This window comes from Anopheles moucheti, chromosome 3, assembly GCF_943734755.1.
Source record: "Anopheles moucheti chromosome 3, idAnoMoucSN_F20_07, whole genome shotgun sequence".
NCBI classification, from domain to species: domain Eukaryota; kingdom Metazoa; phylum Arthropoda; class Insecta; order Diptera; family Culicidae; genus Anopheles; species Anopheles moucheti.
The window spans coordinates 5,378,242-5,395,734 of record NC_069141.1 but is presented as its reverse complement, the minus strand read 5'-3'; the positions used below and the strand labels follow the sequence as shown (position 1 = coordinate 5,395,734).

The window sequence follows — 17,493 nt, the reverse complement described above, 5'->3', positions numbered from 1 at the left end:
AGCTTCCCAAAGTTCGTTTCCTTAGAAATGAAGTTGATCCTGGCTGCAAGGGTGGGAAAATCATTTCTGTACGTAACGTCCCCACAGAAGCCAGGTACAAAAAGCCATGCGAACAAATGTCAGGATCTTCAAAGATCTCCTCTTACAGACTTATTGCCCCTTCCGTGAGTTACCCGTGCCGGCTGACGGTAGACGGGCCAGCCAGTTGCTCGGCAAGACATGCTAATTAAATTTCTCGCACTAGAGCTGCAGCGAGACTCGAGGCGAGGATCAGGCATTTTGATACGCTTTATTGCGCTTCCTTTAACTTTTATTCTACCTACAACCGCCGGCACACTCACTATCGGTGGGCTTCCACACGCAGACCGTTTGGCTCGATAAGACTTTCGACCAGACCTAATGGATAAGGATCGGGCCAAGAGCAGGGCTACAGGACAGCGAGCCCTAAAAATGGTTCACGTTTAGCTCTCCTATTTTACTGCACCGGTCAAACCGGGAAGCAAACGAGCCACCGGAAAAACGGGAAGGCGAAGTACATAAAACACAAAGCAGCAACACCCGAAAGGTAATGTGACACCTTTGTGTTGATTTAATTAACTTCGGACCATTACATGGCCGGGATTGCCGGGAAGCAGGGCGGAAGGGTGTAATTCTGGAACTACCAGGCTCCGCCCGGTGAAAACTCGCCCGCCTTTACGGAGGGATCAATGCCAAAGTAACGGCCGTCTGAGAGCGAAAAGCCGTTGTCAGTGGGGAGGTTTGTTCCTGTTTTATGGTCGATTTTCGACCCTCCCAACACTCCAAAACCATCCCAGGATGAGCCTGAATTCTCACTGACATCCCGACTTTGTGTCGAGAAGATTTAGAAAAGTTGATGTTGCCCTTGGAGCATTTGCACCGGATCACCACCAACAAATGCGGCAAACGGGAAGTCATAAAATATCTTTCTGATGGGTCACTCTCATAAAATGGAGCCCCATATCCGAGTGCCTCCGGGGAAGTTTGGGTGCGTGTGGTACCGGATGTGGGAAAAAGGTGCCAATGATCTCTCTTTTTCACCGGTGCCAGGAACAAACGATGTCGTCCACAGGGAGGTGGTGATGTTTTTTTTCTTCCTCATGTTATTCGTCCATGCCACTAATAACGAACATTATGGGTGGCTTTGCGGAGATGGGTTATCTGCGAACACGAAACTAAATCCGGGTGCTCCGAACTGCCGTGACTAGCTTAATCGTGCCCGGGAGGTTATTTCCGCGGTCTTCCGCTGTTTGGCGCGTCGGTTAATACGATCCCAGCATCGTCAACGCATTTAATGGACCCTCTCCAACGCCTTCTTAGAAGCGACAAAAGGGGCGATATAAATAAAGAGTTAGCTAGTGTGATCCTTGGAACCAACAACACACTTCATATCTCTCGTGCAACGCTTAACAACGTGTTATAACTAACATCGCACAGCTAAGGATTCCGCTTCACGACGACCGTGTTATTCAATATCGCCATCATCGGGCGAGGATAACACATTAATGGAAGATTTTTTGGAACGATATTTTCGGTTTCACGCTGCAAATGGGTCCGCTGGATTTCGCATTTCGGCAACCAAGGCTACCTACGAAACCCCTCGGTCCGAATATGTCGTCGCGAGAGTGGTTTTGATGGGTTATGATGGGTTTCAGTTTTATCTGGTCTGGTGTCAGTTTTACACTTTGGTAACAATTTATCTTCGCTTGTCGCTACGGTACGAAGGAAATTCTACTCCCCCCACAACAAGGAAGACACACACCCGACGGACTTGGCGCGTTTGTAGACATATTTAAGGAAAAAAATAGCAATAGAATATGGGCCCACACGTTCGTCGCCTACGGTTCGTCTTTTGTGTGCTGCAATGGTCCAACATCGAACGGTCCCGCCGCGGCACATTCCTCCAAATCGAGAACGCATTGCCGTGCAACATGCTCCAAACAAAACCGACGAAGGATACGGTGTCAGATTACGGTCTGAAAACTTTCCTTGTGTACCGATCGCTTACAGCACAGACACAGCCGACAGATAACCTGCTGCTGCTGCTACACTTTCTGGTGACGATGCGGTGTGTGTGTGTTCGTTTTTGCGTTTTATCATGTGAAAACTCAGGCCGCAATTATTTTCTTTCCTTCCTTTTTTGTTGCTTCCTTGCGAGTTGGAAAAACTTTCACAGGGGGCTTCAACAAGAAGATTGGAACATTGTTTTTTTTTTGTTAAAGCACAGATTTGGTTCCAAACTCCAGCAAAAGCCGCAGAACATTCCATTTGAAAAACGATTCAAACAACAACAACAAAACCTATAAATAAATTGCTAATCGGTTGCTGTACCAAATCGAAACATTTCAAGGGACGTCTGAAGCGTGGTGAAACGAACCATGCATTTAAAAGTTGGACTAAACAAAGATCGTAAGATAAAATCTTCGTTTAGTTCCATGCTAATTAAATCCAAAATTTGTTCGATACTATTCACTAGCGAGCGGAAATTGATCATCATCATTCTTTATCGCAGATGATATCATAAAGCTTCCAGTTGATTCTGAAGCCATTCGTCCTGGCTAATCCAGACGATAAGACCGTTTGTTTCTCACTTAGCATGGATTCATCGTAGCGTGTGATTTCGCTTAAAATTAACGGACCTATAAACCAGACACCAATTAACCAGACACCAATATTCTCGTTACCAAACCCCCGGACAAACCCGGGAACCCATCTTTCCCATGTTGAACAATTTCGATTACGAGAATTCTCGTTAGAAACAAAACTTTACAAGCGACTTTTTTTCCACCCACTTCGTTTGATGTGACACTGCTCAGCTGCACAGAGGGTAGAAGGGCAGAATTAAATAATGCTACTGAAACAACACTTCACCCAGGCCGGCTGAAGCAGAGGAGTAAACAATCATCACAACCAATGACGGAGGTTGTGTGCTTGTGTAAATGGAAGAACAAAAATTGACCATTAAAACAAGCGCACAGTTTGAAGTTTTATCTCCACAGCTAACATGATGCTTCATCCGGAACGTCACACCTCTGCTTCCTGGAATGACTTCTTCAAACAAAACACACACACACACACACACGCAAAAAACCAAAAATAGAAAAAAAAGATACATCTACATCCTAGGTCAACTCCCTCACCCAGCTGTCCCAGAGTCCATTGCTGTGGAGAGGATAGTCCTTCTGGATGCACGTAGCCATTTTCGTTTCACAGCTACTTTTACGATTGTGTGCCCGTCATAAAAGCATCGGGACAGTGCACACCAGACACGAGTGCCGTCACTAGGGCTCCACAATACTGGCTTCTGGAATGCTAGCGCCAAAACATCATTATCGCAACCCACACCGAACAATCCCCCCCGTCTCCTCCAAACACACACACGGTACAAAATATCCACTTCGACTTCAATGAACAAATTGCACTTTATGTCCGTCCGCTCTTGCCACGCACGTGTTCGACGGATAAAGGGCACGCACAGCCGAACTCGTAAACGCGGATACACGCGAAAGGTTATCCATCTTCACCGAGGTTAAGATCCGGTTCGGGAACACATTCCACCCCGAAAACCTCGAAATGGGAAGGGTTCTTTAAATGTTCTTCTAATGTTTATATGTGTTCTACCGAAATTACTGCGAACCGTTTATTACCCACGACGCGTTACATTTCGTGTCGTTGTTTTTAACATTTCGCAACACTGCCTGGTACCGTTGGACGAAAGAACGCTTGGGCTTTAAATATTAAAAAAGCTGTAAAATGTTTACACTTCTTTGTTGTTCAATCCAACAGCATCCGACTGGCACGATCGTGCCCACAGACACACATTCTCGATCGTTCCTTAATCTGTTATCTTGCGTGGCACACATAATTCCACCAGGTACGCGCGCTTGGCATTTTCAGGAGCATCTTTTTTTATTTAAAAAGTAAGGAGCGCTATCACCATTTACCCTATTTCCGGTCAAAGGGCAGAGAAAAAAGGAAAGGGACACCGCACAAAAATCTGAAAAAGAAAGTACTTTTTTCAGCCACACAAAGTGCTATCAGGGGAGTTTGTCCTTTTTAGAGTTAGAGCCGTCCAAGAACACACCACATAGCAAGAAGACTAAATCGCATCGAATGGGTTATATTGCGCACGAACGCAAACGCACGTCGTCTTGCACCCCGATCACGATGGTTTCGAATGGTGCCTGACAATAGCAGACAGTTGTTAGGTAGAAACTATGCGGAAAGTATTTTTCCTTGTGTCACCGTGGCTCCATAGATGAAAAAGGTAAGAGAGATATGGTTTCCCAATTTTCGTTCCCTCCATTTCATTTATCTTCAGTTACGCGCGAAAAGGAAATCCACGAATTACGTATCAGGTGGAAGGGGTGTTATGCTTATAAACACAAGGTGGGCATCCTTCGGTAAATATTTCTTTTATTTTATAACTTCCTCTGTACACAGAACGATCGTGCTCTGTCTCCGAATCGTTGTATTGATAAAAGCGGAAGACTTTAAAGCGATCTTCACCCAGACAACCAATCAAAAAGGGGGAAAAAACAAAACATCCAAAAATCAAACAGCATTCAACCCATCATCTCAGTACAAGATGGGCACATCATTGGATGAAATAGGTTTGCTAGATAGAAATCCAGAAAAAATAGGACGGAACCCTTTTCTGCAATAGAACCCAGGACGAGAATTCGTAGCGGCTTGCCTATCAAATTACCGAACCATCGATGCGATATCTCCTGCGTGACCAGCAACGCCAACGCCGGGATTGGTCGGAAACGGGTAAGGAAACAACCAGACATTGGCGTTTTTCAACCGGCGTTCCCAATCATCACCGTCCTATCTCTCTGTCAACATTCGACCGACCGTTCGGGGCAGGTATTTTAATTCAGTTCCGTTCGTCCGTCCGTTCTTGGTCGGTAATCGCGGCATCGCTTGGGGGTGTCGATAACGATAAGCAACTCCAATGGAATGCACAAGCAGGTGATCCCAAAACCTCGCACAAGACGTACAGCAAGAGAACGCGATGAACTGAGCGAACCCTAGAGAGAGATAAACGAAACAAAACAACGGTCAACTGAAAAACGAAAAGGTTCGTTCCCGTTTCGGTGTACTGGTATGGTATTTTTGTTCGAGAAATGGAGACGCCTGGTCATTTTTAAGATCACCTTCTTTACCATATATTCACACCGACAGAAGCTTGGAACCAATACGCGATCGTAATAAAAAATTATCAAAACTTTCGAAATTTAAATAATTTTCATGTTTAAATAGTGTACACATCTCGTAATTATTTTAGTACACTTCCTCCATTCTACTCTCTAGTTTAAAGCGAAAATTTTCTATTTTTGTTGGAATAAAACAAACGAAAAGTTTCATCACGATCAATGGTATTTTTAGTTCATGGCCACCATTTACCTCACCGTGCAAATCCGATGCAACCGCCACCTGCACAGGTGTCACTAACACAACAAACTTCCCACATCCCCACCCCGAGGGCGAGTGTAAAATTCTTTATTTTAAGAGCATTCCTAATCAATGATAAATATTTAAGAAGTTTAGTTACAGTAATTCGATTAAATTATTCAACACCGCCTGATGGAAAAGGAACGTAGTAAAACGTTTTCCCTTCGTCCTTTTTCCCCCCCTCAAAAACTTTGTTTTTCTCTCCACATTTTCTCCGTTCCAGCCCAATCGAATCAACCGTAGCATCATGAACGGACCATTGGCTAGGGGTAGAATCAAATTTCGAATTCATTGCTGACCTCCTTTATCGGTAAGTGTACTTTGGCTTCATTTACCGAATTCACCACCCATCTTAACCTCGCTCTAATCCGCAACAAGCACATGCCGGTCAGGAATTGCCAAAATGGGGTACCGAACGCCCAAAACCAAACGCAGTCGCACGGCTGTTATCGGAAATGGGAAGTAGCGGTGGGCTAGACTTTATCTTTCCATTAAGATTCAACTTCATTTTAGAGCGGTAAAATAAAAAGGTTCATTTGTGCTAGGCCAATTATTGGTGCCACAAGTTGCTTCGAACCAGATGAAATATACAGTCAAACATTGTAAAAATAGGACTTTAGTAGTCGGTTATATAGAATATCTCTTAGTGTCAGAAATTATACGTTTAATTTATGATTGTGCTGAAAAAAACGATTAACTTCTTGCGATTCTTTTACGAGAACGAATGAACTGGGTTCTTAAAAAAGAGTGGACGTTTGGAGAGCGGATCGCATCAAAACAAGGGATTGTTTTCCGCCTTAACAGGTAACGATAATTTACCGATTTGAGACGTGAATGAGACGATTTGCGACTGAATTTTAAAGTGGTTTAGTGTTGGATAAAAAATTGTCATACAAAAAAGAACGAAAGAACTGCCGTTCGCGTTTCGTTCTTTTTCAGACTAGTTCACCTAGAAGAGCCGTAATGGTTAACCAACCAAGACAGCTACTAATAATAAAGAGAGTGAAGAACTTTTCAAAAACAAATGCAAACAAAATTACTCTACTCCTAATCATGCAATATTTTCAAGCTGGCATTTCATTCGAATAACAAATTGCGTATTAAGAAATATAAGCAAAATATTTGTACAAGCAAAGTGGCGAAAACGGTTATCAGATGGAAAAGGCAAAGAAAGGTAAAGCTAAAATGTAAGCAAAGTTGGACAAAATGAGCCAAAAATCAAACGAATAATTTACAGCATTCCGGAGGGAAACTTTTTACAATAATCATAAACACTTTGTACGCAAGCAAACGATAGAGTAGAGGAAAATTAGCGCAAGCATAGATACAATAGGAGAGATAGAAATTGTTCACTGCTTAACCGTCGTTTTGTGGTCAGGGCAAAATCATACGCGAGGTAAACACATTTAAATTAGTACACTGTACAACGATACACCACTTTGCCAATTAGATACGGTAGACACATATAAGAGTAAGCGACAATATCAACAAGCTGGTCGTTATGCGAACTTCAACAAGTATTCTGGGAGACATATCCATCGCCAGAATCGGTGTGTATGGGAGTGCGAAATTTTGAATCTATATTACGACACGAAAACTTTAGCCTGCCGTGAGATAAACGTTCCCATTTCAATTCTACGACATCTTCTACTGCCATTGCAACGAAACGAAAAACTAATTTGGGAAACGGAATACGAACTAAAACAGCACTGCAGGAAATACAGGTTAAAAATTAACGGTTCCAAATGTACCTGGTGTAGGCAGTGTTAGGAGTTTGTTATTATTGCAGAAGTCAGTGGAACAACACTCGATCATGAAGGAGGTACTCTTTTCCTTTGAGGTTAGACAACTCAGGGGCAACCGATCGGCCAGGTCGTACTTTTTCGTCTTACAGCTATTCCGCCACGATACCGAATCGCATGATGGGGGTGTGGGGTTGAGAATCACAGTTGGTGGTGGTTGGTGATGGTGATGATGGAAATCATGATGACATACACGTCGTTGCAGTGATTGAGGATCAGAAACCACAAACAATTATGTTTATCATTAGGTTGGACGATTTTAATGACACAACGCATTGCAGGGGAGAAAAAGAGAGAAAAAAGGGGAGAGAAAAGAATAAGAGTATAGTTATGTTATGAGCACATGGAACAACAAGTGATAGTGGGATAAGAACATTTCAAATCATTTATGCGACACTCAATTTTGTTGCATCGTATCGTAGTACAAAAAAGGACACAAAGGATGTAAGACACTTTCATCCAAATTGGGAACAGTCGACGAAGAATTCAAATGACCACACAGCAACAAGGAGACTCGCGGAGAATTTGCCAGAAAATTTGATAATAAAACAGATAACTTTACGAATAAAATAATACCAGAAAAACACTTCTGCAACCAACAAAAACAACCACAAAAATCAATTCCCTTTTTTCCGGGAGCAAAGAACAGTGCTAAAGGGGGACGCGTTTCATAATAGTAAACAAATGTAAAAAGCAACGATAAATAGGAAAAGATAGAAATTTGGAAGGTAGTACTAGCGTCAGTTGCTGTAAACATGAAGAAAACATAACAAAATTAGTGTCTCAAACTTAAAACAAGGAGGAACGCAGGGAAAAGAAATTTAGGTAATAAAATAAACGTGATAAAACAAAACAAAGTTCATTCAAGACCGAGCACAAACAAAAGCTAACTTTGAAGGATTAGACAACTCAAAACGTTTTATCTACTTGTACGTAATCGGTGGAGGTGTTGGTGATGGTGGTAGTGTGAATTATGTCAAGTTCCTTCATAAGCATATCAGGAACAAATCAAACGTCAACAGTTTCGTATTGTTTTCGTAGGTCAAATGCTACCCTTTAAATCTGTTGATCCGAATAGCGAAAAAGTTATGGGAAATGTGACAATTTTATAAACGAAAAACAACATATACGCGTGATGTTAATGTTAAATCAACTGAAATCAAAAAATAAGCAACCAAAAAGGCACAACAAAACAGAACGGGTTTTGTTTTTTTTAACAACTTTTCAAAATGAAACAGAAAAGAATATTAAATAAATAAAATTTTTAATTTGAATTCATTACAGCAACAAAAAACAAAAAAAAAACATTATAACGAAAAATCAAAACACAATCAAAAACAACAGAAAAAAAAACAAAACATAAGATAATAAAATTAAAGAAGTAAAAACAATGTAGACCAAAGCGCACCTTCCACCATTGGCGTCGCGGGTTTGAGAGACAAATTACACAAGTCGGGTCCGTAGCAACAGTAGTGATCGTTTGGCGTACCATCCGTCTTATTACGGCACCAGTTCCAGGTAAATGGACCGAGATGGTCCTTCAGATCGAAGCACCTTCAGGAAAGATTGCGAGCGAAATTAGCATTATTCCACTGTCAGTACATTTTAGTTGTTCATGTTGGGTTAATCGGTATTCAGTCAGTCGTTCACTTCGTCTGCAGGGCTTTGAGATGTCATTTACCATTCAAATTTCGAAAGCTCATATTAAGGGCGATTTGCCTACATGAAATCGTTGTTGCCTTTTATTACAGCACATAAACAGCTTCCATCCGTTGTAAGCACAATTTTGGCAGCAGCGCAAACAAACATCTGCAAAATTCTGTGAAACGATGGTTGTACCCTGCCCACACACACTATAAACATCCCGCAAAAGAACCCACATGGTTCCAAAACATTTATTTCGGTACCCAGAAGCATCCAACCATTTGGGGCACATTATGTGTGGTTTCCATTTCAAAAATCAAAATCTATGCAGACCGACATACACACACACGCACAAACGATTTCAAATACGTTTGAAATCACAGAAAATGAATCAAACAAATAGAATATATTTACTGAGTTCGCCGCACTTCAGAGCGAAATCTCATTACCAATCATCAAAGGTTGCGCCCGTGTCACGGACACGAGCAAATAATGAGCTAGAACAATTTTCCGCGGAAATGTTGCATAAAAGGAATCCATTTATATTTTATATTGCTTCACAATGGCACGAATGGTTCTAATTTGATTTATTTCTAATTCACGGTGGAACATCAACATCAAGTCCCTCATCATCCCTCTATGTGAAAGCCGATTTTGGTTACAATTACACCACCACAAAACAACTGGTATGATTTCATATTATCATTTGTTAATGATTTTGAGAAAATGGCAGAATCCCAACCACCATTAACTTTCAATTAATTTAATGTCATAACTAGCATAAATATAAACAGTGGTCAGGCGAGTGAACATGCAAACACTTTTACCAGCGCATGTAACGATCATTAACATTGACCAAAACAAGTTATTTTTGTTGGCCAGATTTAAATAAACCCAAGCTCTCAACGTTTGCAAAGGAATAATACTCCACTGTTCGCTGCCTTCGTTCGCACGGATGTCCACCATACAGTGTACACAACGGTGTGTTTTGACCGAACCCCCGTTTAGCAACTACTTTCCGTTTAATTAGCAGACTATTTATCGGGCCCTCGACCTCGGAGTAAAACCCAACCCCAGAAGCATTCGGGTCGGAGCCTCTGGACGGCTATCAATTTCTCCATTAAATAGACAGTTTTAACAGCCAGTCAGCTGTGTAAAGCGTAAAGCACTATTTTAAAAGGGGGAACACAAAACATGAAGGCTTGACCACACGGTAGCATGCCATCCCAGCTAAAATTTCACAGTCCATTGCTGCGAGCTCGGAGTAATGCTGTCGGAAAACACCTATGGATGATCCGTCCACTTTACAACAAACCACTGTGTTCGATCTAGTTAATTGTTGATTATTCGCGTGAATTAAGTATCCTTTCCACATCCTGACTGGGAACCTATGCTAAATTAGTTTATTAACTGATTAAAAGGAATTAAGAAATGAAAATTAGCACCGCTTTTGGTGTTAATTAAAACATTTCCAAACAAATATTAAGTCTGCCTTCTTTGGCAGTTTATGAATCATCTTGCTAACGATAAGCTCCACATTCATTTCTCTGGGTGTCTCACAAGGTATCGAATTTCAATAATAAGTAACACTATTAACAGAACAGTCTATTAACAGTAACAGAACTATTTCTAACTATGCCTCATTTTTCCTCGTCTAATAACGCCTGCAACTTGTTATACAGTATTCCAATTTAATCCCACCAGATATTAATATTGGGATTTTCAAGTGATTATAAATGCTATCAAAAAAGACTGCTCATAGAAAGGGTGTTGCTCTACATGCAGAATACAATTATATCCTAACGAGCAAACGCATACATTTCAAACTACACACTCATAAATGTCTGTTTGAAAATGTCCATCCCCTCGTACCAGCAGATCGTGTAAAGTACCGACCATCACACGTATCGGTTTCCTATCAATAGCATATTACTAAAGCTTCTAAGCAAAATTCCTGCGCACTCGCATACCTTCCCTAAGCGGGTCTTGTTGGGACACGCGAATAGGAAACAATCTAGCCAAACGTAGCCCCGGTACAGAGACTTGCACACACCATCATCCCATTACAATTCGAATTCAATTTTGCGACTCTTGCGACGATGCCATAAAATTACCAAACGGCTTGGAACCGTTCAGCAGTAGTAGCAGCGGTAGCAGGATTTCGCTGACTAAAAACTCCACCCAATCTTCGGTTTCGATTTGTTTTTGACTGCCATTACAGCGATCGAAGAAGAAGGGAAATAAAAACACTAACGATGGCAGAAAACGTCCAACGATATGGGAGTATGATTTTAATGTTGCCACATATGCTTACACCGACGATTTGGATAGCAAAGACTCGCCTCGCGTTTGTCGAAATTATTTTGGGGATGTTTTTTTTTTTGTTCCCAACAAAACACCCCAACACATACGCCGATCATACACCGCCGTTTGCAAATGACATGAAATGAACGTGAAAGAAGCTTTTTACTCTGAAGCTTTTTTTTGCTTCGCTTGGATGAAAGCTGCTCCAGAGCTGACGATGGAATTTTGAGCAAAAAAAACAACAACTACAAACCACGCCGCTATGGCCAGAATCGAAGCGATCGAAAGAAGGGCAAAAAACAAATGTATCGAATGGGCTGGAAAATTGTCGTTTTTTCCCTAGTAATCGTTTGTGTCCTGTAGCTCTGTAAACTGGTATGTTTTGGCGGTGTCTTTGGTCGTGATTGGTAAGGGTTAATTTGGTGTTTGTTTCCTACAACATTTTTTTATGTACATGTATCTTCCCTTGTCCCTCGTGTAACTCGTTCGAAGTAAAAGGGAAAAAAACGAAGATGAAACAGTTCGAGCTGAAATCGGTGTCATAACTTTGCAATTTCATTGCCTTTTTATGGGCTCGTAAAATAAATATTAGCGAAATGAAGTGGAAAGGTATTTTTCCTGCGGGAAATGGAACACTCTCGAGTGAATGATACGATAAAGCAACATAAAAATAGATGTGAAAATGGAGCGGGAAAATTATAATTTTGTACTGCTAGGAAATAAAGGAACAAAGCGATTTACGGCCAGAACTAATAAATATGATAAAATCCAGTCTAAATGTAATGTTTAAAAGGTTTATTTTATATTTTGTTGAAGTAAAACAATGTTACGAAATAAAGGATGATAATAAACCATTAACTTGTGACTCATTGTTGGCGATACGATTAGAAAATGCACTGAAATAAATTGATGAATTGTAGTTGTAAAAGCACTGTAATAAAAACAAAATATTGATACGTGTTAAGTAAGGAATTAAGGAACAAAACGTAAATTAAACAAAAGCCTTGGTTCTTGGTTCACAACTTAAATTTACGTCCATCTTTCATTCGACATAATTGTTTAAAAACGAAAACAAGATAAACAGCTCTTTACGCTTTAATTTAAATATGAAAAGAAGGAATACAACAAAACAACTTAAAACATTCATAAAAGTTAAGTAAATAACAATGAATATAAAAAAAAATTCGAATACCGAATTCAATCCAGTAGGACTGGAAGTCGGAAAAACAGTAATATCCAGAAGTCTCCGCTTGATATAGCCCAGCATGTGAAGGGCAAAGGTATTGAAACACAGCCGTACACACCAAATAAGATACAAAAATGGACCCGAGCGAAAGGTACCCGAACTAAACAACAACAAAAAAACACATAAGAATCTGTTGACCATCGGTGGCCGAAACGGCGCATCATTATTCCGGTCAGCGCTTTCAGTTAAAGCTTACCGCACGAAACGATGCCCAGGGACGAACAACCTGTGCCTGGAATAGAGTCCCCGGCACAGAAGCGAATGGCGGCGGACATTGAGAGAACGAACAGTTCACGCTGTATGAAATAATCATACGGAGCAGATGTAGGATTGGGTTTGATGTGCTTTCATGTGCTGCGCCGTTGGAACATGCCGGGAGCACACCGAGGAAGGCGCACACACATAGCACGTGGGAACGGGCACCAATCTTCTTCGATTCTGCACAAAATGCGAATTGTTGAGGGTGGTTGGACGACCGTAGTTCAACAACAGCAAATAAACGAAGAAAAAAAACGACCACGATAACGCCTCTTCGAGTGTAGGAGACACGAATAATGATTCAAATCGTAGTGTTTTCCGACGCGAGTAGGCGCCAAGTAGTAGTAGAGCGGAGGTGAATTTGGGGCGCAGCAGGAAAGGGGACATGACGACATGAATTTTCTTGAAATTATTATTGGATTTAATTAAAACGCTTCGCGTTCTACGGAAATTTAGATGCGGATAGTACTCTGAAGGACGGAACCAGGCACAGGGAACAGGACAATAAGGAGGGAGTGAACGAGACCAAGGATCCTTAGCGCGCACATACACATGCGCCCCATCCACACCTGGGGGGACGATGGTAGTTGAATACTAATAAAGGAAACACCAAACCATCAGTAATAGGATCATACCATGACCGTGAAACGACAATACAAAGACCCTGGGCCGCACCGGATGGTAACAACAGATTTTTCCAGTTTTCCTGTCTAATTTTTCTTCCATTCCGCTTTGGTGTCTAAAAAGCTCGTCTAAGGTTTTGGTTTATTTTCCCTCACCTTCGTCACGCTACCGAAACTTTGCTTATTTTTTTTTTGCTACCTACCAGAACACTTTTTCCGACTTAAATCATAAGGAAAGAGAGAAAACATCATAAATTTTCCTTGTTTTTGTTTTGTTTCAATCGGAAAACAACTAATAACAAAAAATTTCAAAACAACGCCTAATAAAAAGGCTTTTGGAATGATTTTTCGTCCAGCGTCACGCGTAAACAGGAGAAATGAAAGGCTCCCGCCCAACTTCAACTCTTGAAGGAAAAATGGCATAACAACAACCACAGAAAAAAAAACTGCTCGTGTCCGTTCCGGTCCGATGGCATTATGATTTTGCAAACCGGTCCCGTCTGCAGATGGTTTCTACACAGGACACACGGGTCACGACAAACAGACCGATTTCCACAAAAAGGGGAAAGGGTTGCGTCGGTCGGTTCCATCTGCTTGCCGGGGAAAACACACCCGTACGAAGCATTCCACTTCCAAGCGTGTGTAGTACGGTTGTTGTCCACTTTTCTTCACCCATCCCCCAGACGGCTGCTGTGTGCTCACACTCGCACCGAAAGGAAAAGGAAGCTCCTTCCCAACCGTGCGTTCCTTCCGGCTTTCAGTTTTCTCAACCCCTTTACGGTATACTGCAAATAAAACGAGTATTTACAAGCATTACACCGGATTCCGGTGAAAGACGCGACTGTTTCACGTTCCTTTGCCAACGCGCGGTACGGCGAGCTGACAGTGAACACAGCAGCAGCAACAAAAAAGGATAACACGGAAAACCACCTCGTTGAAGTCACACCAAACAGGGCACCGCAAGTAAATACAAATGGGCGGGAGACGACGAACCGGCAAGAAACCTTCGTTCTTTTTTCGAAACAAATCACAAAACAAATGCGTGACGCGCTCGATGGAGGAAAAAATCAAAGCAGGAAAATGTCCATTTCCTTTCAAGATGTACACACGCGCGTTTGCTAGTGGAAGGATCGTGTGGAATAAAAAGAGATGATGGCGAATTGGATGATTTTTTGTTTTAGCCGTGTTATTTTCGATCCTCGCGATACCTTTTGCTTGACACCACGCGAGGTTAATCTTGCATCGCATCCCGGTTCAGTGGGCCGTGATTTGTAGCTGCTAGCGTTCGATAACGAAACGGTGCGACAAACGCTGAGGAAGTGTATGTGGCGGATGGAAATGAAATACTGGACCGAAGGCGAAAGGCTGTATGAAATTGAGTGATGATCGCGAATCATTGAAGGGTGAGAAATACTGAAAAACGAACACGATGATCGAAACGGGTCGTACGGTGAGATATGCTAGTGGTGGAATGGAAACAAAAGAACAAACGACAGACGATACAAAAGGGAGACGGCAATGACTAGGTTATTTAGAGCAACATTAGATATTCTTTGTTTCCTTTCAAACAATACTGAGAAATCAGGGTTGTCAGGGGATGAAGGGAGGTGGGCAAATACATTTGAGACAAAAAACGACACGATCAACGAGAACCAATCCGATGAAATGTGAAGCATAAAATGGTGAACACGTTTTGATTCATATTTGGATGCAGATAAAACCCTACCTGTAGGAGTATTTGAGTGTGCCGTTCGCTTCGCGCGTGAGTGAGGTAAAGCAAAGGCCGTCCGTTTCGCACACGAAGTTTTCATCCTTGCAAATGTCACAGTGACATTTGAGTAGCTCTGTAACGGGGAGAAAGCAATGGAAACGAATGTTAGAAACGGGTGGGCTAGAAAGATGAAGGTTATGTGATGGCCTGGTAGGATATGTGGAAGTCTTTTGATTGTGATCCTCTTCAAAGATTCGGGAACATCCCAAATAACACCACCGGTCCGGGGAGCGCTCTGTTCGCTGTTCGGTAGAATTTATGGTTTTTAATTTACCAAAGAATTTGTACCAACGACTTAAAGGATCTTCCATTTGGCCATTTAACTAATTCTTCCCTCCCTTTGTTTGCTCTAGTGTGTGTGTGTTTTCTTTTCCCCAAACGACTTTCATCCTGCCAGGCTAAAAGGCATTTGGGCTTGGGGCTTACATAAGGCCAACCCCCAAAGACCCAACGCCAACAGATGTCGATGTGCCACCAGCAGCAATACTGCAGCAAAAGGTTAATCGTATTTGACCGCCGATCCAACCCAAGTTTTAGCTGCAGCGCTCTCTTCACTTAAGTGTTATTTCTTAACTAGAGTTACAAAACCCCGAGACGCCTTTTTGACACACAGGGCGCTTTGCTCGGCAACGCCCTCAGCGTGGCCCTTCGCCAAAAAGAGGGTATCGACACTTTTCCACCGGATTGCACACGCTTCAAATTAACGTTTTAATCGAGTGAAATTGTCAGAGCAACGAGCTGCTTAAGGTGGGTGCAATGACGCGCGAACGCACGGATGACAAGCGAATGGACCCGTGTACAGTCGGTTACACATAATTACGTACAGTGTAACGTAGCGTTGAGTGAATCTGATTCTGATTCATGAATCTGAATGAATCTTTCAAATGGAGCAAATAATCTAAATTTCAATTTTAAAAATTCATAAATTTTCATAGATTCGCGCTAGTGGTTATTTTTTGAAATTAATGATTTACATATAAAAATGACTGAGGAAGAAAGAGAATTTATTAATAATGAATCTATGAGGATTCCTGAATCTTTTGAGAGTCGATTACTGATTTGAATGACTCACCACGAATATTCCTATCATTGAATTTATTAATTGACTGAGCACGTTGTATTGAATTAAATTTAATTATTTTTGTGAACTGTAATGTTATTTCTCAGTCTCAACATGTTATTGAAATATTTTCAGGTATTCAAATTTTACAAATGCTGCAAATTAAACCTCACAAACTGTAACTGTCTTCCGAATAATTTCAACTTTCACTCTACAAAAAACAAGCACCGCTCGTTCCGCTAATTCTAATCGAGCTCCAGTACGGTACATTAGCGGGCAAAATTGAACGCTGGATCGCAGCTGTCCCTTCCATAAACGACCCAGCGTACTTAAAGGGGTTAAGCTATTCATGATTCACTTAAAACCGAGCGAAATCTTAATGCGTTCTAACGATGTCTTGTAATTGTAATTCCGCACCGCTTTTAAAGCACGCTCACCGATCAAACGGCACGAATTGCGAGAAGAACGAAAACGTTAAATACAAAATTAATCCTGCACTGTTGGCTTAAATTAATAAACTTCTACGGTATGGCACAGGACACGCAACGTATTTATATTTAAAACTGCTACCCACACTTTGTTCTGGGTAGATAATGTGGCTGCTTCTTCCATTTTTTGATTCCTTCCGTTTGAATTGAAGCTAATGTCCTGTGGCAACGTATTTTTACTGCAACCGCTCTTTTACCGCTGGGTTGATGGCTATAGATGAAGCGATCTCGAAAGATCGTCCAAAAGGACATACTCCCCCCCACCCGCTAGTGGGCGCGGTATGGGCGAACGATGTTGTCTACGATGATAATTCCGTTCGCTCATCTCCTCCAATTTAAAAGCTCATTAAGAATCGAAAAGCATATTTTAGAAATTAATTAATAACGATTTTTCGACCCGGGAAAATTCCATCCCACCAGCACCGGCACCGGGCACAGGGGTTCAATATTAACGTCTCGGTGGCGTTGTCGAAGAAGCTGTTCCAAACCTTCTTTTTTGGACAAACAGGATGGATTCTCGATTCTCGGGGAGTGAGTGCCAGACACACTGTTTTCCGCCCTCAATTGACGTTAATTCACATACCCACAATCCAGTTTCCTGTCTCGCCGGAATTCTGACCTTAGCAGCCTCGCGTTCAATGTACATCCCGTCGAATCTTTTGTGCGTTGCGTCTTTGGGTGACGCTTTTTTGACAGCCTGAGAAACTCTCCTGTTGTGTACGAGCGGTACGACGGTAGAGCAATGTAAGCCGCATTTGCCCGCCCGAACCAGGAGTCACTGTCACATCACTCCTGTCTATCACCCTGTGCGGATGCTCTTCG

At 41.9% G+C, this 17,493-nt stretch overlaps 1 protein-coding gene across 2 annotated transcripts in view; it reads right to left on the bottom strand.

Moving 5' to 3' along the window:
• LOC128300317 (TGF-beta receptor type-1) overlaps window positions 1-17,493 on the bottom strand; it is a 74,347-nt gene that overhangs the window by 25,337 nt on the left and 31,517 nt on the right. For both annotated transcript variants that reach the window (XM_053036335.1, XM_053036336.1), the window contains exons 4-5: window positions 15,079-15,196; window positions 7,227-7,369 (exon numbers count right to left, since the gene is read on the bottom strand). In XM_053036335.1, the coding sequence (XP_052892295.1) occupies window positions 7,227-7,369; window positions 15,079-15,196 (261 nt within the window). The remainder of the gene's footprint in view (window positions 1-7,226; window positions 7,370-15,078; window positions 15,197-17,493) is intronic.